The sequence below is a fragment of the Artibeus jamaicensis genome, unplaced genomic scaffold (genome assembly GCF_021234435.1).
Source record: "Artibeus jamaicensis isolate MK-2021 breed Jamaican fruit bat unplaced genomic scaffold, CSHL_Jam_final contig_391, whole genome shotgun sequence".
Lineage (NCBI taxonomy): Eukaryota > Metazoa > Chordata > Mammalia > Chiroptera > Phyllostomidae > Artibeus > Artibeus jamaicensis.
In genome coordinates, this window is record NW_026521814.1 from 9,038,686 (window position 1) to 9,058,928 (window position 20,243).

The 20,243-nt window shown below is 43.1% G+C and overlaps 1 protein-coding gene across 1 annotated transcript in view; it reads left to right on the forward strand.

Moving 5' to 3' along the window:
* GAD1 (glutamate decarboxylase 1) overlaps positions 1 to 20,243 on the forward strand; it is a 42,862-nt gene that overhangs the window by 10,189 nt on the left and 12,430 nt on the right. Inside the window, exons 4-10 of the mRNA XM_037139537.2 lie at positions 226 to 384; positions 1,710 to 1,952; positions 12,068 to 12,158; positions 17,882 to 17,994; positions 19,216 to 19,331; positions 19,416 to 19,495; positions 19,719 to 19,773. Coding sequence (XP_036995432.2) covers positions 226 to 384; positions 1,710 to 1,952; positions 12,068 to 12,158; positions 17,882 to 17,994; positions 19,216 to 19,331; positions 19,416 to 19,495; positions 19,719 to 19,773 — 857 coding nt within the window. The remainder of the gene's footprint in view (positions 1 to 225; positions 385 to 1,709; positions 1,953 to 12,067; positions 12,159 to 17,881; positions 17,995 to 19,215; positions 19,332 to 19,415; positions 19,496 to 19,718; positions 19,774 to 20,243) is intronic.

The window sequence follows — 20,243 nt, forward strand, 5'->3', positions numbered from 1 at the left end:
ACTGTTTTTCTCTCTTGCATGACTGGGTCTGTGCCACAGATGACACTTGGCACTGCCCCCTCCTTGCCTGAGGGAACAGTGCCAGAGCCCTAAGCTGTAAAATGCAGACACTCAGCTTCTCTGGAGAAGTGAGAACCTTGCTCGCAGAGTGTACCTGGCTCGGCAGCTGGCCTTCTGACGCTGGAGTTCAGGTCACTACCTCTGACCCAGCTTCCTGTGCTGCAGGCTTCTTGCAAAGGACCAACAGCCTGGAAGAGAAGAGCCGGCTTGTGAGTGCCTTCAAAGAGAGGCAGACCTCCAAGAACCTGATTTCCTGTGAAAACAGTGAGAGGGATGGCCACTTCCGGCGCACAGAGACCGACTTCTCCAACCTGTTTGCCCGAGGTAGCCGCTCCCCACCCTCACCCTTGTGCCCCACTCTCCCAGCTCTGGTGCTATCCAGTGGGCTCCCTATTTGAGTTCCTCGACTTTTTCCTGAAATTTTACCAAAAATGTCACTTCTTTCTGTGAACTGCCATGAAACTAGTTTTCCAATGTCTGAATCCCTCCTTCCTCTGTGCCAGGTCTTCCCTGTTTTGGAAGCCAGATGAGGGTAGGCAATAAGACAGTCAACGCTAAAGACACTTTCAAGGACAAATGTGGATTGGTGGACTCTCAGAATCCATAGGACTGTCACATACAGGAAAATCCAGTAATTCCCTTAATAGCATCTATCCCCCAAGGTCAGCAACAACCTCAGCGACAGCAAGAACAAAAGCACTCACAGGGCCTCATGACCAAGTGCTGTCCTGAAGCTCACTTCCTTTCCTCGTTTACTGTCACCAACATCATTGGTCTCAGCAGGGGCCTTCCCAGTCTCTCTCCCCAACAGCCCAAAGGTGAACCCCCCCTACCCACTTCCATTTACTCCCCACAGGCTAGAGAGCCTAGACCAGACAGGAAACAAGACTTCAGTGAACCTCAGAGACGACCCAGGGAATAGACACAAAGCATCACATAGAATCGTTCTGCTTCTGAGCTGTGGCTGACCACCTCAGGCACCTCAGGCTTTCCACTCGAACCCCTAGACTGACTCTGCCTAATGGAGGCAGTAACCCAAATTCATCTGCAGACACCCCAGAGTGGGGGCCAAAAGGACGAGGTTAAAAGAGAGGCAGGAGTTCCCTCTCTCACCTCTCCAAGTCTCATCTTCCAGTTCTAGTTTTCTGTCTGAGGACACCACAAAGGACCACCCTCTTCAGGGGACACCTCAGCCTCTGCCCACAGAGGCCCTGCCCTCCACCACCAACAAATCAAGCATATCATGACACCAAACCAAAAAGCCCAGTGTGTCAATCAGATGTACAGGGACACACTGCTACCAGGGAGCAAGGTGGAAGGCCCCTCCTCCACAAACCTGACAGGTGTCCGTTCAGCCTGCAAATGCGCAACTGCAGTGGCAGCTGCTCACGGCTCCGTAAAGCACTCCATTTCTCTTATGAGCAGCCTGCTACCAGAGAGCCTGGGAACACCCAGAAAGGGGTGCAGAACCTCTGTGTATGTGCTCATGTGCATTTTTCTAGGGAGATGGTACACCAGAGTCTCAATGTGCATGCATATCCTGGGATGAAATTAGGCCAAAAAAGATATCATGGCTGACATGGGATTTTTTGGCCTGGGAAAGGCAGATACGAGTCAAGTGATAACCACTGATTGGCTCCCCCTCCCAGATCTGCTTCCGGCTAAGAACGGGGAGGAGCAAACTGTGCAGTTCCTCCTGGAAGTGGTGGACATACTCCTCAACTATGTTCGCAAGACGTTTGATCGCTCCACCAAGGTGCTGGACTTTCACCACCCACACCAGCTGCTGGAAGGCATGGAGGGCTTCAACCTGGAGCTCTCTGACCACCCTGAGTCCCTGGAGCAGATTCTGGTTGACTGCAGAGACACCCTGAAGTATGGGGTCCGCACAGGTAAGGGGAGGAGCAAGCTGGAGGAGCAGCGCGAGCTTGCCCTGCACCACACCCCTTCCAGTTGTGAGGATGTCAGACTTCATCCTCACAAACCTAGTGGAAGGAGAAACGCAAACCTAGTGAGGGAAGGAAGCAAAGTGCTCAGTGACCACACAACAACCTCAGACAGTGACAGGTCGTGGAAGAAAGGCCCCAACCCCAGCAAAAGCCCATCATCATTTATCGTTGTAAAAGTAGGTTTAAAAGATGTACAGTACCTGGTATTATGTCAAATTCTGTAAAAAGTTTTCATTCTTGGTTCTAAGCTGTTCACAACCTAAAGATAGCAGAATGACCCTTTTTATGCCTATGTCATTCTGATAAATTCTGTCTTGCATGTTCTTGAAATTGGGGAGAATTGGGCCTATATCTCTCCCTTTCTGTTGCCAAAACAAGTCACTCAAACTGAGTGACTTAAAACAATAGAAGTTTATCCTCTGCCCATTCTGGAGGCTAGAAGTTTGAAATCAAGGTGTCTGCAGGGCCAGACTCTCTTTCTGGAGACTCTTGGGGAGGATCTGTCTGTGCCTCTTCTAACTTCTGGTGGATGCGGGTATTCCTTGGCATCCGTTGGCATGGAGATGCCTCATCCCAGTCTTGGCCTTCACCTTTACATGGCATTCTCCATGTGTCTGTGTCCAAACTTCTCTCTCCTTGTAAGCACACCAGTCTTTGGAGTAGGGCCACCCTAACCCATTATAGCCTCATCTTAACATCTTACCTTGATTACATTTGCAAAGAACCTATTTCTGAATAGTCACTCACCAGGAGATAACACTTGAACAAATCTTTTTGAAGGTGTTGAATTCAGCCCTCAACACCTTCGACTGGCTAGGCCAGCACACACACTCCAAATCCTATTCTTACCTCCAGAGTTCAGACACCCTAAACCCCCAACTCCTATCTCCATCAGGAAGCCCTGGAAGATGCTCTCTTACCTCCTTTTCTTGTTACATGAGCCTTCTCTAATCAGCAATGCTGGCCAAAATGGTTACTTTCTTTTTTAAAATTTATTTACTTCTTCCTTTATTTTTAGAGAGAGGGGGAAATAGGGAAAAGAGAAAAAGAGAAACTTCAATAAGCAAGAGAAACACAGATCAGTTACCTCTCGCACATCCCCATCTGGGGACCTGGCCCACAACCCAGGCATGTGCCCTAACTGGGAATTGAACAGGCAAATTTTTGGTTTATGGGGTGATGCCCAACCCACTGAGCCATACCAGTGAGGGCTAAAATGGTAACTTTTCCATTGCCTCAAGGTCAAGGACATTTTGAATCTCTCTCTGGCTATTTTGAAGTCTAGGAGTTAAGCAATGGTTTCTTCTCCATACTGTCTTTCCCCACGGCAGCCTGGCTCTTGGGAGCTCTCAGGCAGACAGGTGGGTCTGCAGGAACTGGCAGTCCATGGCAGAGTAGCCACCAGATGGGAGCCTCTTGTTCTTTTGTCTTCTTTTTCTCTCCTGTATCATCCCTCTCACTCTTCCTAGTCATTTGAAAGTCTGAGTGGGGCCGTTGGTGGTGATAGAGCTAAGACTATTAGATGTCAAAACCAAAGTGTTACAATGAAATAATGAGGCTGTCCAAAGAGGCATTTTTAAATAGAGAATCCCAAACAGCTTTTGAGGTCTGCCAACACCACTAGAATAAGGGCAGCTTCCTCCAATAACTGTAGGATAAAGACTTAATTATATTACAAAGTCCGTGTTTGATTTTTAAAGAAAAGCACACCTATCCATTCAGTTACATCTCACCTTGGTGTCTGATGGCTAACCCGCTTTTGATGGAGGTTTAGTAGTGCCATTTGGCTGGATAAAAGGAGTCAGCGTTCTCCACGTATGTTTTAGCTTGACGTACTTTGGCCCAGAATTTTTTAGTTTGTCAGCTCACCCTACATACACTTTTGCAGAGAGATGGGACACCATACTTTTATCCCTGAAGCCCAGAATAGTGTTGTCCCTCAAAGAAAAATACATAGACTTTTCATAATAGCAACTCCTATTGCCTATAAACCTGCAGCATCACCCGGTCAGAGAAACATGGACCCTTTTAAATCATATTTTTCAATTACAGTTTACATTCAATATTATTTTGTATTAGTTCCAAGTGTACAGCATAGTGGCTAGACAGTTGTATACTTTACAGAGTGGTCCCCCCAATATTTCTAAGCACGCACTTGGCTGGAACCATATGCGGTTATTACAGTATTGTTGACTATGAACCCCAGGCTGTACTTGACATCCCCTTGACTGTTTTGTAACTACCATTTTGTACTTTTAATCCCTTCACCTGCTTCACACAGCCCCCTTTCCCCTCTAGCAACCAAGTGTCTGTTTGCTGTTCTATGCCTCTGTTTCTATTTTATTTGTTCCTTTATTTTGTTCCTCAGATTCCACATGTAATGAAATCATATGGTATTTGTCTCTCTCCGTCTGGCTTATTTTACTTAATACCCTCTAGGTCCATCCATGCTGTAGTAAATGGTAAGGCTTCACTCTTTTTATGATCAAGTAATACTCCGTTGTGTATGTGTACAGATAGACACTTGGGCTGCTTCCGTATTGTGGCTGTCATAAATAACACTGCAGCGAGCATAGAGGTGGATAGAATCTTCCGGATTAATATTTTGAGTTTCTTAGGATATATTCCCAGAAGTGGAATTTCTGGGTCATAAGGCAGCTCAGCTCCATTTTTAATTCTTTCTGAGGAACTTCCATACTGTCTTCCATACTGGCTGCACCAGTCCGCATTCCCACCAACAGTGCATAAGGGTTCTCCTTTCTCCACACCCTCACCAACACTTGCTGGTTGTGGATTATTGATGATAGCCATTCTTACAGGTGTGAGGTGATATCTTACTGTGGTCTTAATCTGTATTTCTCTGATGGTTAGTGACGTTAAGCATCTTTTCATATGTCTAGTGGCCGTCTGTATGTCCTCTTTAGAGACATGTCTTATTCAGGTCCTCTGCCCATTTTTAACTGGATCGTTTGAGGGGGTTTTTTGGTGTTGAATTGCATGAATTCTGGATGAATTTTGGATTTTAACCCCTTATTGGCTGTATCATTGGTGAATATCTTCTTCCATTTAGGAGATTGATGGTGGTTTCCTTTGCTGTGAAAAAAACTTTTTAGTTTGATGTAGTCTCATTTATTTATTTATTTTATTTTGTTTCCCTTGCCCAAGGACATGAATCATAAAAAAATATTGCTAAAAAAATGTCAGAGATTTTTCTGCCTGTTTCCTTCTAGGACATTTATGTTTTTGAGACTTATATTCAAGTCTTTAATCCACTTGGAGTTTACTCTTGTATATGTCCAACTGTTCCAACCATACATTGAATAGACTGTCTTCACCCCATTGTATGTCTTGTCTCCTTTGTCGTATATTAATTGACCCTATCGGCGTGGGTTTATTTCTGGGCTCTGAAACGTGGACTCTTGTTAATCCAGAGTACGAGTCCACTTAGATATTCACCCTGCAGCCATCCAGCCCTGTTCCTCAGAGCAGCTTCTGGGAGCGGATGTTCGCATCTGTGGAGCTTATCGTCTTGCAGACAGTGCGGAGCCTCCTGCTGCATCTCAGGGTGTCAGCCTGGCAAAGTGGGCTGTGGCTGCCGTGGGCAACCAGCTCCCGGGCGCTGGGCTCTCGTTTAGACGTAGATACCAAATCCTAGGCCGAATCCTGCAGCTGGTTGCACGTGGTGGAAGATTTCTAAAAAATGATATCAATACTCAGCCAAAACAATGAATTGCATGTTTTTAATTTTTAAAAAAGACAGTATTTATTTTTAGAGAGGGGGGAAGAGAGGGAGAAAGAGAAGGAGAGAAACATCAATGTCAGAGAGAGAAACAACGATGGTACATGCCCTCAATCAGGCACTTGGCCCGCAACCCAGACGTGTGACCTGGCCAGGAATCGAACCGGTGACCTTTTGGTTTGCAGGATGATGCACAACCCACTGAGCCATACCAGTCAGGATTGAATTGTGTTTTAATAGTGCAGACATCCTGATCTGGGTATACTCCAGGAAGGGATGATGATGAGGCATTTGGGGATTTCTCTACAAATTAGCAGAAGACTTCTGAAAAAAGGACCGGTGTACTTAGATTGTCCGTGAGCTGAGACAGACGCCGATCAGCCCTCAGTCACAGTCAATATGTTGACTTCCTTAATTTTTCTTTTTAACTTTGCATTATGGAAAGTTGTACACATATACAAAAGTAGAATAGTATAAAAAATGAGCCCTAGGTCCCCAACACCCAGCTTCAACTATTATCAACTCCTGCCAATTTTGTTTCATCTTTCCCACAGACTGCTGGCCCCCTTCTTTATTATATGGAAGCACATCCCTGACATAATATTATTTTATCCACAGACACTTTTTACTATGAAAGTCTCTTTAAATAAAAATAATCACAATATCATTACTATATCCAAATGTCCCACGAAATTTACAGTTTCTTAGTGTCAAATATTCAGTCAGTGTTGAAATTCTAAATGTCTCATGAATGTCACAGATGTTTTGTTTTGTTATAATTCATTTGAGTTAGAGCCCAAGTAAGTCCCTCACGATGCAACTGCTTGATATGTCTCATAACCAAAGTAGATTTTCCCTCCCATCTCCCCTCTTCTTTCTTGAAGTTTATTTGTTCAAAAGTTTTACTTTAAAAAATTACTTTCTTTCTCCACCTCCCTGACTCTTGACCATGTGCTGTTCAACATCATATCCGTCATCTGTTATTTTCATGGAATACAGAGAGTGGAAATGGAAATTTACACTAAGTCATTTTGTTACTTGATATGAATTCTGGTCTTTGTTGAGGGCATAAGCCTGTAGCTATAAGAGAAAAGTAAGGTTTTAGGGGACTTTGTGTCCTTTATATTTTAGTGGAGAAGGACATACTATTTCACTTTTATTTGAGGGCATTTCTATCGGTTTGTCTGTCTTTGAACCTCTTTTCTCTATGCCAGGTTGTGTGGTTTTCATGCACTGTCAAATAGCGCAATTGAATTTATTTATGATTCAGTTTTGTATTAAAATGACAGGTTTGTTAAAAGTTTTCAGATGGGTATCACATGTATTTTTAAATGAATTTTAACAAAATTATTACAGGAGAGCTCCAAGATGTCGCCGACACTGAGCAAAGTAGAGTGAAATAGGCTAGTTTAAGCTATTTAGTGTAATCTACATGGGTGGCTGGAATCTGGCCTCATCCTTACACTAAGCTTAATATTTATGCCTCTTTTATTCTAAAAATCAGTAGTACTTTTTGAGGACTGTTGAGATTCAGGGATCGGACTATTCTAAGAAGTAAGAGTCCAGATGTTCTGCATGGGTCTCCCTCACATGTGGGAAGGAGCAGGCATTCTCAGAGAGGAAACTTAGGTGAGGAGCATTCAAACGCTAGCTTTCTGACAGTTATTTCAGAGGCAAAAGCAATTTCCACAGGAAACACAGCAGTAAGCAGATCTTTCCAACACCAGTTCTCTGTCACATACCCCGAGATAATCTATGGCATTGACTCCTTTGGGTCAGCAGAGCCAAGCCTGCTGATGTGGGGCTGAGTTTTCCTGTGAATGCCAAGTTGGCCAAAGCTTGGCAACAATCCTCAATTCGCTGAGAACAAAGCCTGTGAAAACACACTCTGGGTTGCAAAGGGCTTCAAAGTTACGTAATAAAAACAGTTATTTTACCAACAACCTAATGAGTGAGTGAGGCTGTGTCTGCCCACGTTTCACAGAGGAGATGCCAGGTCATCTCAGCAGTAAATTTAGTTTAGCAGTCACTTGTCTGTATGTAGTCAAACATACTGGTGCTTGATGTCACATCTGACTGACACAGAGACCCAGAGAGTGACGGCATGCCCCCAGCATCCGCACCGCAGCTGGCACTTCCCCTGGGCTTGGATTGGTCCACGCTGCACACTCTCTCTGAGGCCTGCAGCCTCCCCTGTTAGTAAGCCTTGATTTGAGGATTAAAGGTTGGAACATGGTTGAGGAAAATCAGGACCACTATACTCTGATATGTAGTTTATTAATTTATTTTTTTAACATTTTTTAATTGATTATGCCATTACATTTGTTCTATTCCCCCCTTTCCCCTCCACCCTGCACACCCCTCCCCCACCATTTCCCCCTCCCTTTAGTTCATGAACACGTGTCTCAAGTTCTTTAGATTCTGTATTTCCCCTACTATTCTTACCCTCCCCCTATCTATTTTCTATCTACTGTCTATGCTACTTATTTTCTGTACCTTCTCCCCCCTTCTCCTCCTCCCACTCCCCTGTTGCTAATCCTCCACGTGATCTTCATTTCTATGGTTCACTCCTGATCTAGCTGTCCTCTTAATTTGCTTTTGTTTTAGGTGTGGTTGTTGATAACTGTGAATTTGCTGTCCTTTCACTGTTCATCTTTTTTTATCTTCTTTTTCTTAGGTAAGTCCCTTTAACATTTCATATAATAAGGGCTTGGTGATGATGAACTCCTTGAATTTGATCTTATCTGAGAAGCACTTTATCTGTCCTTCCATTCTAAATGAAAACTTTGCTGGATAGAGCAATCTTGGTTGTAGGTCTTTGGTTTTCATGACTTGGAATACCTCTTTGCAGCCCCTTTTTGCCTGTAAGGTCTCTTTTGAGAAATCCGCTGACAGTCTGATGGGAAGTCCTTTGTAGGTGACAGTCCCCTTATCTCTTGCTGCTTCTAGGAGTCTCTCCTTCATTTTAATCTTGGCTAATGTAATGATGATGTGCCTTGGTGTGTTCCTTCTTGGGTCCAACTTCTTTGGGACTCTCTGAGCTTCCTGAATTTCCTGGAAGTCTATTTCCTTTGCCAGATTGAGAAAGTTCTCTTTTATTATTTGTTCAAATAAGGTTTCCACTCGTGACTGTTCCTCTTCCCCTTCTGGTACCCCTATAATTCGAATGTTGGAACGTTTAAAGATGTCCTGGAGGTTCCTAAGCCTGTCCTCATTTTTTTGAATTCTTGTTTCTTCATTCTTTTCTGTTTGGTCATTTTTTCCTTCCTTCTGGTCTACTCCCTTGATTTGAGTCGCAGTCTCCTTTCCATTACTGTTGGTTTTCTGTGCATTACCATTCATTTCAATTAGTTTAGCTTTCATATGTTTCTCTAATTTGCGACTATAATCAACCAGTTCTGTGAGCATCCTGATCAGCAGTGTTTTGAACTGTGCATCTGAAAGTTTGGCTCTTTCTTCATTGCTTAGATTTATTGGCTCTGGGGCTCTGAGTTATTCTTGAACCATTTTTGGTCTGTTCGTGCCGGTATAAGAAGTGGAGCCTTAGTTGTTTACCAGGGCGGAGCCAGTCAGGTCGCTGGTTTGTGACGCTGTATGTGGGGGAGGGGTCAGAGAGGGAGCAATGGCGGTCCTGTCGGCTCGCCAGTCCATCCCACCTCCCCGCCTGTGTATCCGAGGCCTGTGTATCCGAGTGTAAATGTTCAAGCCCACCGCCCTGCGCTGTGCGGTCTCAATGCTCGCCTCTTCACTGATTTATCTGCGTGCAAATGCTCAACCGACTACAGACAGCCAGCCATGCCTCTTCCCTGTGCCCACCCGTTGGTTGCCCGCACCTGGGATCTGGCCTTCGGCTACTTGCGCACCACCTGATCGGGGATCTTTTTTTTTTCTTACCAACCCGCCCCGCTGCTGGCTTCGCTCCTCTTACTGGTTTAGCTGAGCATTTCGTTGTCTTCGGACTTCGTATTGTCAATTTTCTGTGTGGTTTGGTTGTGTTTATTATTGTTTTTGTTTTTTTTTTGGTTTTTATTCTTTTTTTTTAATTTTTTTTATTGATTATGCTGTTATAGTTGTTCTATTCCCCCTTTATTCCCCTCCACCCTACCCCCATCCCCACCATCACCCCCCCTTTAGTTTATGACCATGTGTCTCAAGTCCTTTAGATTCTATATTTCCCATGCTATTCTTGCCCCCCATCTATTTTCTATCTACTGTCTATGCTACTTATTTTCTGTACCTTCTCCCCCCTTCTCCTCCTCCCACTCCCCTGTTGCTAACCCTCCTTGAGATCTTCATTTCTATGTTTCCACTCCTGATCTAGCTGTCCTTTTAGTTTGCTTTTGTTTTAGGTGTGGTTGTTAATAACTGTGAGTTTGTTGTCCTTTCACTGTTCATGTTTCTTTAACTTCTTTTTCTTAGATAAGTCCCTTTAACATTTCATATAATAAGGGCTTGGTGATGATGAACTCCTTGAATTTGATCTTATCTGAGAAGCACCTTATCTGTCCTTCCATTCTAAATGAAAGTTTTGCTGGATAGAGCAATCTTGGTTGTAGGTCTTTAGATTTCATGACTTGGAATACCTCTTTCCAGCCCCTTCTTGCCTGTAAGGTCTCTTTTGAGAAATCAGCTGACAGTCTGATGGGGACTCCTTTGTAGGTGACTGTCCCCTTAGCTCTTGCTGCTTCTAGGATTCTCTCCTTCATTTTTATCTTGGCTAATGTAATTAAGATGTGCCTTGGTGTGTTCCTTCTTGGGTCCAACTTCTTTGGTACTCTCTGAGCTTCCTGGATTTCCTGGAAGTCTATTTCCTTTGCCAGATTGGGGAAATTCTCCTTTATTGTTTGTTCAAATAAGTTTTCCACTGGTGGCTGTGCCTTTCCCCCTTCTGGTACCCCTATAATTCGGATGTTGGAGCATTTAAAGATGTCCTGGAGGTTCCTAAGACTCTCCTCATTTCTTTGAATTCTTGCTTCTTGACTCTTTTCTGTTTGGCCATTATTTGCTTTCTTCTGGTCCACTCCATTGATTTGAGTCCCAGTTTCCTTTTCATTGCTATTTGTGTCCTGTGCAATTCCATTCATTTCAATTAGTTTCGCCTTCATATATTTGTCTAATTTGTCCGTATAATCAACCAGTTCTGTGAGGATCTTGATAACCAATGTTTTAAACTGTGCGTTTGTGAGATTTGCTATTTCTTCATCGCTTAGATTTATTTCTGGGGCTCTGAGATCCTCCTGCGCCATTCTTGGTCTGTTCAGGCCCTTTAAGAAGTGGTGCCTTGGATTCCCAGGTCGCTGGGTTGTGATGCTGTATGTGGGGGCGTGGCCCGAGCGGGGAAATGGCGACCCCCTCTGCCGCTTCTCACAGCTGGGTGCGGAGGAGCAGTGCCTTAGGTGGTTCACCTGGGCCGGGCTGCTCAGAGTCGCTGGGTTATGACGCTGTATGTGGAGGTGGGGGTCAGAGCAGGGAAATGGCGGCGCCCTCCACTGCCGCTTGCCGTGGGGACCTGCCGGCCCGGTCCAATCGCCCACTCCCTCGCCTGTCCACCCGCGCACAAATGCGCGACCTCAGTCAACACGCAGCCCCGGCCCGGCTGTCTCCCCCGCGGTCGCTCGCTCTGGTTGCTCGCGCGGTTGCTCACTGGGTCCAACCCTGCGCCTGGATTCCGCACCTGAGCCCGTCTGACCGAGTTTTCCTGTGCAACCCTGCTCCGCCAGCCGCTGGTTTCGCCCCTTACCGGTCAGGCTGAAGAATTTGTTGTTAACGGACTTCCGAAAAGTTCAATTTTTTCTGTGTTCTGGCTGTGTTTTCTGTTGCTAATATTTAGTTTTCTCTAATCTTGGTTGTGTGAGAAGGCACGGCACATCCACCTATGCCTCCATCTTGGCGGAAGTCCGTGTTTATTATTGTTAAAACTTTATTTTTAGATTTGGTTGTGCACGGATGCAAGGTGTTTTTACCTATGCCTCCATCTTGGTGGAAGTCCCCTGATATGTAATTTAAAATATACATACAATGAGAATTTCTTGTGGAAATTAATTAAGGTATTGGAAAGATTATTGGTTTCATAACATTATATTTTTTACTTAAAGGCGTTATGCTTTAGAAACATACAAATTTGGGGGACACCATTCACGCTAGAAGTTGGTGTGGGGCAAGTCAACCTGACCTTCCTTCTCCATGTCCCTGGCAACCCTGTTAAGCCGTTGGGTTGGAGGCGCCATTAGTGTGGCCCTAGTAGAGCAGGATTTTGCTTAAAAGATACCTTGCAGAAGCTGGGTTTGCCTTGATGTTTCCCTGTTACTTACCTGTCTAGGTCATCCTCGCTTTTTCAACCAGCTCTCCACTGGACTGGATATCATTGGATTGGCCGGTGAATGGCTGACATCAACTGCCAATACAAATATGTAAGTCTCTCGTATTATTTTCATATAAGCAACCATGATGTATGATTATGGTTTGTTACTTTAAAAATCTAATCCAGTGGCTTTATAATACAGTTTTATTACAGTTACCCTGGTCATCTTTTCTCTTTAAATTTTTTGGGTTTATCACCTTATAAATCTCTTAGGTTTATACTGATTTAATAGTGGATAATTGATGACCTGCTTTTTAGTTGAATGATGTATTTTAATAAAAGCATAGTTATAAGAAATAATAACTCTGTCTTTCAAAATTTAGTGTGAATTCCATGTTAAAAGACTCCCTATTTCTTAATGATATATTAAAGAGGTTCTGTTTTAGAGTACGGTCTTGGTCCATTTTCCTATCCAAACACATCGGTCCTTACATTGCAGTTGTATTTCCTTCATAGTTAAAGCTGCCTTAAAGCCACAGACTAATTTGGTCAGCCTATTGCTTAGCTAAAAATTCCCAAACAAAATTCAGCTGGTAGTAATACAATATATATCTCTCAAAATCATTGTTTGTTTTTCTGAATTTGACTACTTTTTTTCCATACTAGTTTGAGTAGGCAAAGCCTTTGTTTGGTTTTCAGTTCTTGTAAATTTACATGAAACTGACTCTGAGGTGGGGGGTGGGGGGCGGGCAGGGAGGTGGGTGTACTGGGGTACTAACCTGGGCAGCCAGTCCTCTGACGATTGTCTCAGCTTCCTCGACATACGTATTACGTTTTTGGAGACAAGGACAGGTGATAAGGTGATGGGGGGTCATGATGGCCCACCGAGTCCTGCCTCTCCTCTCAGCACAAAGGTCATGTTTTCCCACTATCTGACCCCTGGACAGCAGCACCACCATTGTTATAGTAGCCAAGAGAAATGATGAAACAAGTTTCTCACAATAACGGTAGCTTTAAAATAACTACATAAGAATTATATGGGGTTTAGTGACTATGGAAACATTTAGAAAATAATCATCTACCTTTTCAGTTTGTGGTAAAATAGAGTTGAAAAATAAATTTAGGTGAAAGGGTGGTATTATTTAAAATAAGCTATTCCATTTGACATCAAGATAGAATGGAAGTTACTAAAGTTCAAAATACTCTATTTTTCTTAAGCAAACTACTCCCAACCACAGAATCTGAAATTACTTATTGAGTCGTATGTGTTCCAAAAAAACACTGTTTAATGCTGTGACTCAGAATCCTTAACTACTTGTAGAAAGTTTATATTAATTAAGGGTTCTTGTTATGTGTGCTAATTTAAGATAACAATGACATATTTTTAAAAGCAGATGTGACAAGTGAAGCCTTTCATGCTAAAAGGCATAAAAGATTCCGTTGATTGAAATTGAAAATGTTTTTCATGCTTCCTGCTTGCCAGTCACGGTTAAGTTCACGGAGCGTCCGTGTTAGACCATGTAGGCTGCAAAGGGCAGGGAGGGATTTGGGTCAAAGACACAGTTACTTGTCTGGTCTCCTCAAACCAACCACTCGCCTTTGCAGTTTTTGCTGTAGTATAATTTGTGAGATAAAAGCATATCAGCAAGTACAGACATCCTAATATACTAATTGTAACTTGAAAAGACACTAATGCTTAATTGGAGCATCTCACACTAAGGAACAATTTTAATTAGAAAGTACAGCTTTTTAAAAAACTTAATTATTTGGTAAATGAATGAGAAAAATAGAGTAAAAGATACACATCTATTAAGGCCCAAATACTCTTATTAATATAGGCCCTGCATTTACCCAGCACCTTTAAGTGTATATTCTGTAGGCCTTCCAGCTGCAATTTCCATACATACAGACACACACACACATGGGTTATGTATTATTTACCTTGAGAGTGGGATATATATATATGTATATTTATACACACACACACACATTCCAATCTCAAGGTAAATAAGAGGAACTCCCCCTTTGAACCATTTATGACCAGATCGTCTCCTAAAAGGCTTTTCTTCAACCAGAGAGTTCTCACTAACTCTCCTTTTTGTGGTGTGTGTTCATAAAAATCAAAGTCCCTTATATTTCCTTACCTCAGCTCAGCCAGGAAACACTAAAAATGTCCCAGCCATCTGAGGTCAAGGCCAGTCCAACTAAATGGCACCTAGTAATTGCAGCTGGACTGGACAATGGACATTTATAAAATATGATCCTATTCCAACAGATCGATAGAGAAGGTTATTTAAAATAGTGAAATAGTTTCTGTCAGTTCTGGAGACAGGCATTGTCTGAAGAAGTAATAAGTATTATCTAGAAATTGTCCTAATCCGGTCCCCCTGGAAGGCCATGAAGTGTGGCAGCTCTGTCAGGAGCGGATACAGAAATGTGCTCCCTGTGACAGTTTCTTCTCCAGCGGGGGACAGAGTTCAACATAAGTCCGAGAAAGAATGGCAAAAGGCTCTTGTTGTGGCAGAGTAGGGTTTAGTGATGTGCTCATTTTTGTTTTACCTGCACTATAATTAATTGTGGGTGGTATGGATAATAGGAAAATATTCCTCAGTATAGTATTTATTTTTTTACCCTCACCTGAGGACATACTTATTGATTCTAGAGAGGGGGGAAGGGAGGGAGAGAATCACTGATGCAAGAGAGAAATATTAATCAATTACCTCTCGTACATACCCCAACCAGGGACTGAACCCACAGCCTAGGTATGTGCCCTGACTGGGAATCGAATCCACGACCTTTCAGTTAATAGGACAACACTCCAGCCAACTAAGCCACACTGGCCAGGGCTCAGCATAGTATTTTAAAAAGAAATGTCCGCTATCCTAATTCAAATGGCAAAGTGTTAGATGTCTGACTCTTGGGGTAAAAACAACGTTAATATTCGTGCATTTATACCTGCCTGTGCATACATCTTTGAGATACGTTTTTCCAAGCAAGGACCCAGGGAGGATCCAAAGAAAACCTCACAAATGTGTAGTTTCCGTGGCGGGTGCAGCTCTTGTCTCCCCACACAGGGCCAGCAGGCCCAGGTCTGCGCGGGTCGGGCAGTAGTGCCCCAATGTAAACCACAGCCTCCCCGCAAGTAACTGAGCACAGTACATAATCTTTCCAGCGAGATCCATCACAGCCCTTTGTTATGAGGTTATGATTTCAACTCCCTAGTGCTTTATTTTCATAGAAATTACCTGGGAGAAATTTTCTATGGGAGTTATCAGTCATTTTGTGCTACGGGGCAGGCTGTCAGAGAGGCGCCCGCAACAGGCAGTTCTCGCTTGTCACAGAAACGCAGCTGCGACACCGAGGGCTTGGAACTCTGACTCTGAAACATACTAACTGGGAGATCTTCGAACAAATCACTGACTCTCTCTGAGCCTCAGTTTCTTCTTCAGGAAAATGGGGGGTGATAACATCCATTCTACAGAGTGGTTCTGAACAGGCACTGGTCTTAAGTGCCCAGGGCACGCACGGTGCGGCGCGCACCCTCGCACTGAGGAAAGGCAGCCACCCACAGGTCTCTGTGGTCATCCGACCACAGCCTATGTGCTTCTAAGAGAAGATATCAGGACTGAGGTCAGGACTAAGATACGCTGGTCTTAGCTGTGAAATAACTGGTCCTTCAGAGCCAGGCAGGAGCTGTCAAAAGAGATGCAGCTTAGTCAAAAACCAGATGCTGGATTCATCCTTGTAAGTTTCTTCCTCCCAGTTGAGAATGGTGTCTTATAACATCTTTGTCTCTTCACTACCTAACAAGCCACCTGACAGAGAATAGTCATTCAGTAAGCATCTGTTGAGCAGAATTGAAAGAAAGGTTTATGAACTGGGTACCTGGCAGAAATAAGAAACCCGAAAAAGATAAGATCAGATGGCTTCATGATCAAACTCTAGACTCTTTCTCCTAGTCCTTAGAGTAGGAAGACTAACTCTAAGACTAAACCTGGGGCCTAGATTAGTTCAAACCGTGAAGTAGACCACCCCCCAACCCCCAGCCCCATCCCTTCTCCCTTCCCCGTGTGGTCCCTGCCTGGCTATCTAACACTGATTTGAGTCCAGTCAGCTTCCATCTGGTCTGTGGTAAGGTTCCGATAGTGCTGTGTATAATTTCACATTCCTTGCCTATTGTGAGATTGCAGCACACACCCTGCCACTAGTACGTATTAACCATGCAAACATTTTTTGCCATTCCAGTATTTCCAAAAAATCTTTGGCACTATCAACACATTTGTTTAAGAATATCAAACACATCATGAGTTTGACTCTTGGTCCAGCGCAGGCTAAAGCAGGGACCCTTCCCTTCTTCTTCCTTTATCAGACCCTCAGACATGAGGGGGTGTTGGTTGCTGTGGTGATGGGGCTCAGAGTAGAACCAAAACACGACTGTGACCTCCAGAGGTGATGGTAACGGAACACCTGATTTCCAAGGCTCTTCCTCCTACATTTCAAGGGTCCTACTAAGGAAAATGAACATATTCTTTTTGGGGAGCTGTAGGTGGGAGACAAAATTCTTCTACCAACATCTATATCCTGAGGGTCCTCCAGGATCTTTTGGTGCTCTTTTACAGCCATGTGATTAATTTGATTGCTTTTTTCTCCATGATTAAAACTTAGTACTTTCACCTGTGTCTCATATACAACAATTGTTATCTCATCCTTGCAAAGAGCTTTGCTAAATCATTAAGCCAGTGAGAATTCCCATTAGTCCTCAGCATTGACATTCAGCTCAAACACCTTATCCAATGATGAAGTCTCCCCCTATCAGTCCGCTGAGTCAATCTAGGCATCTGTCTGCAGTGAGCATGGTCTGAGCCGAACCCACAGACTCCAGTGCTTGAGAAGGTCAAACAAAGGAGGAAAGACAAAGAGCCTCAGAGCCAGTGAATATCTTTTTGTTTTCTGGCTCGATTTTCTTTGATTTCTCTCAAGCCCTATGCTTGGCACCACGATCTTGTCTCGATGACTAGTCTACCAGACTGCGCTCTGTTTTGAATTGCTTTGAGAATGGCATGGCTTGCTACTTTTAAATCAGTTTGTTAGAAGACAAAGGTAACCTACCAGGATATCTGATGCCCACAGTTAGCTGTTGATGCCAATTGACCATCTTCTTGTTTTTTATAATTGGTAATTAGGAAATCATCCCTCATAATTATTCTCGACAGATATCGACTTCAAAGAACTATAGAAACATGCCATCCCTGGGGATTAACAGCAGAAAAACTGCGTAGATAATTGTATGGAGATCTTTGAAACCTGGGTCAATATTTCCAATTATCTTCACAGTTAGCTTCCAGATGTTTACATTGTTTTTAAAAGATGGAGTTTGGCCCTGGGTTTTATAGATTCTACAAGTGTGAAATTAGCAGTCATGTTTTTTTAAATGTTGCAAACCAATTTTATATAAAACTTAGAATACATATTTTCAATTAACATTTGCATCATCCTACAATCTTAGAGGTGAAAAGGACCCAGAAAAGTCATTTTCTTTCCTCCTATTTCTCTTGGTGGACCACACCTAAGACATTCCATTCAGATGAGAATCTATTTTGCTGGTGAAGAATCGGAGAGCACGCACCTCCACCACCTCTTTTGGAAACCCAGGCTGGTTTCTGATGTTTTATGACTGGCAACCTCATGCATTTGCACAAATGAATTGTTTTAGTGGTTTTGAACCTCTTTTTTTTTTTTAAGATCCCAAGTACAAACACTACACCAGTCATCTGTGTTCCCCAGATAAGTGGTTGAATTCTTTACTTTCATTCATTTTTACCACCTTTCCAGGTTTACTTATGAAATTGCTCCAGTGTTTGTCCTCATGGAGCAAATAACGCTTAAGAAGATGAGAGAGATAGTTGGATGGTCAAATAAAGATGGCGATGGGATATTTTCTCCTGGTAAGTTGCTATTCTCTTTCCTCGATACTCCTCCAAGTTTGCAATATGGATCCTCAGGGCCCTTTTGAGAATATTAAACACAGAATGAGTTTGCAAAAGAATAATAACCTTTAAAAATACTTGTTTTCTATACTCCATCTTCCTATTTTTGTCAGGGTGGAGGCTAGCAAGAACACTGCATTCTGTGGGCGCTAACCTGAAAAGGCTGTGCCTAACCTGTGTAAACTGACAAAGGCTGTGCCTCAATTATGCTAAACAGCTCCAGTTTGTCAACAGCAGTTGATTAAGCTGAGGATCAGTAAATCAAGCTTATCAGTGGACTAATCAGTTTCTTCCAAAATAGTTTATCTACTTTGAATCTCTAGTTTGATGTAGAGGACAGATATTCTGGGTGTTAGGAAGGAATTTGGAGTGGTATCAGAGACAGTGCGGTTGTGTACAAGGGGAAGAGAAGAAATTGTCCAGGTGATTCAAGCCTTCCACCAATTTGCCCGTTTGAGTGTCAGGTAATCAATGCGAAAGTGAGTTTGTGTTGGCCTGACATACCTAGTTACCTCAGTTCTCCTAAGTCCTTTGAGGAGAGTATCCAGGGAATGACTCTTTGTTTCCTTTGGGCCCCATTATTCTCTCTTTCTCTGTCTCTCTGCCTCAGGAAACAAATTCATCTTTACTCAGTAAATAGATTGAGCAGAATGTGGCAGCAGGGCTCAGGTTGGCTAGCTCAGTTGGTTAGAGCATTCCCTTGATACGCCAAGGTTGTGGGTTTGATCCCCAGTCAGGGTACATACAAGAATCAACTAGTGAATGCATTAAAAAGTGGAACAGCAAATTGATGTTTCTCTTTCTCTCTTTTCCTCTCTCTAAAAATCAGTAAATAATTTCTTAAAAATAAATCAGAAGCAGGGAAGTTGTAACTCACCCATCTTTTTGCAGCCACTGCTATCTCTCATGTCTAGGCTTTGGCTGGGGTGGGCCCTAGGGTTTGTGACTCACCTCCAGCCAAACTGACTCAATAGCTTTGGCGATGAGTGTGACTGCTGTGTTCCCAGTGCAAAGGGGCCAGAGGGAAGCCCTGGCAATAGGAAGCCATCAAAACCTATCAAGATATTATCCTTCTCCTCTCTGACCTCCCTTGTCTCTTGAGACACCAGCTTAGCCTTTGCTGTTAGAAACAATAATGAAGGAGCTCCAACACCTCCCAATGTGTCTGCTTGCCAATAGGGGGAGCCATATCCAACATGTACAGCATCATGGCTGCTCGCTACAAGCACTTCCCGGAAGTTAAGACAAAGGGCATGGCGGCCGTGCCCAAACTGGTCCTCTTCACCTCAGAACATGTGAGTTGGGTGCTCTTGCTCATGGACTGTGGTGTTTTCCAAGGGACTCTTTAATGTCTAACTTCAGGCCTCTGTTTGTTACAGAGTCACTATTCCATAAAAAAGGCTGGGGCTGCCCTTGGCTTTGGAACCGACAATGTGATTTTGATAAAGTGCAATGAAAGGTAGGCAGGGGAGAGTGCATATTCGGTTCTTGATGTATTAAATGTGTTCATCTGTTAAATTTGTTTTATTGTGCTTAAGGACTGACTCAGTACAGTGTGCTGAGCTGCTAATGGTCTGTTGAAAATATCTGATTAAATTACTTTTTGCTGTGGCTGAAATTTTTTTCATGTGCAGTTTCATTGATTTTTCATATTTATTTCTCTCCTTTTATAATAATTACAGGGGGAAGATAATTCCTGCTGATTTAGAGGCAAAAATTATTGAAGCCAAGCAAAAGGTATATACTCTATGGTACATCTAAACTCTGGTGAATACAAATTTTAAAAAATACCTTCTTTCTGCTGTAGACAATAAAAGTCTTTGATAATATAAGAAATTATTTTGTTGTGTTTCTAAAACTCTGTTCTCAAGTGTTTATTTATTTCCAACTTGTGAGATAATTTGGCTTTAAAGCTCTGTCTATACCATATCACTTTTTTTTTTCAAAAATGAAAAATTCAGTCATTAAACCACTGGTCCTATCTTGATTGTGCCAAAGGATTAGTGTGATGTACTTCAGTAAATCTACTACCCAAGCACCATGAAGACACAGCCTCTTCAGGTTTTCATTCGCTACATGTTAGGTGTAATCTTCTTTTAACAAATATCATTCTAGCTTAGGATTCTGTTTAACAAAGTGCTTCTGTGCCCTGGCAGATGGCCAGTGATGCTTGGTGAATCAGCCTCAGCAAAGCCTACTAAACAAAA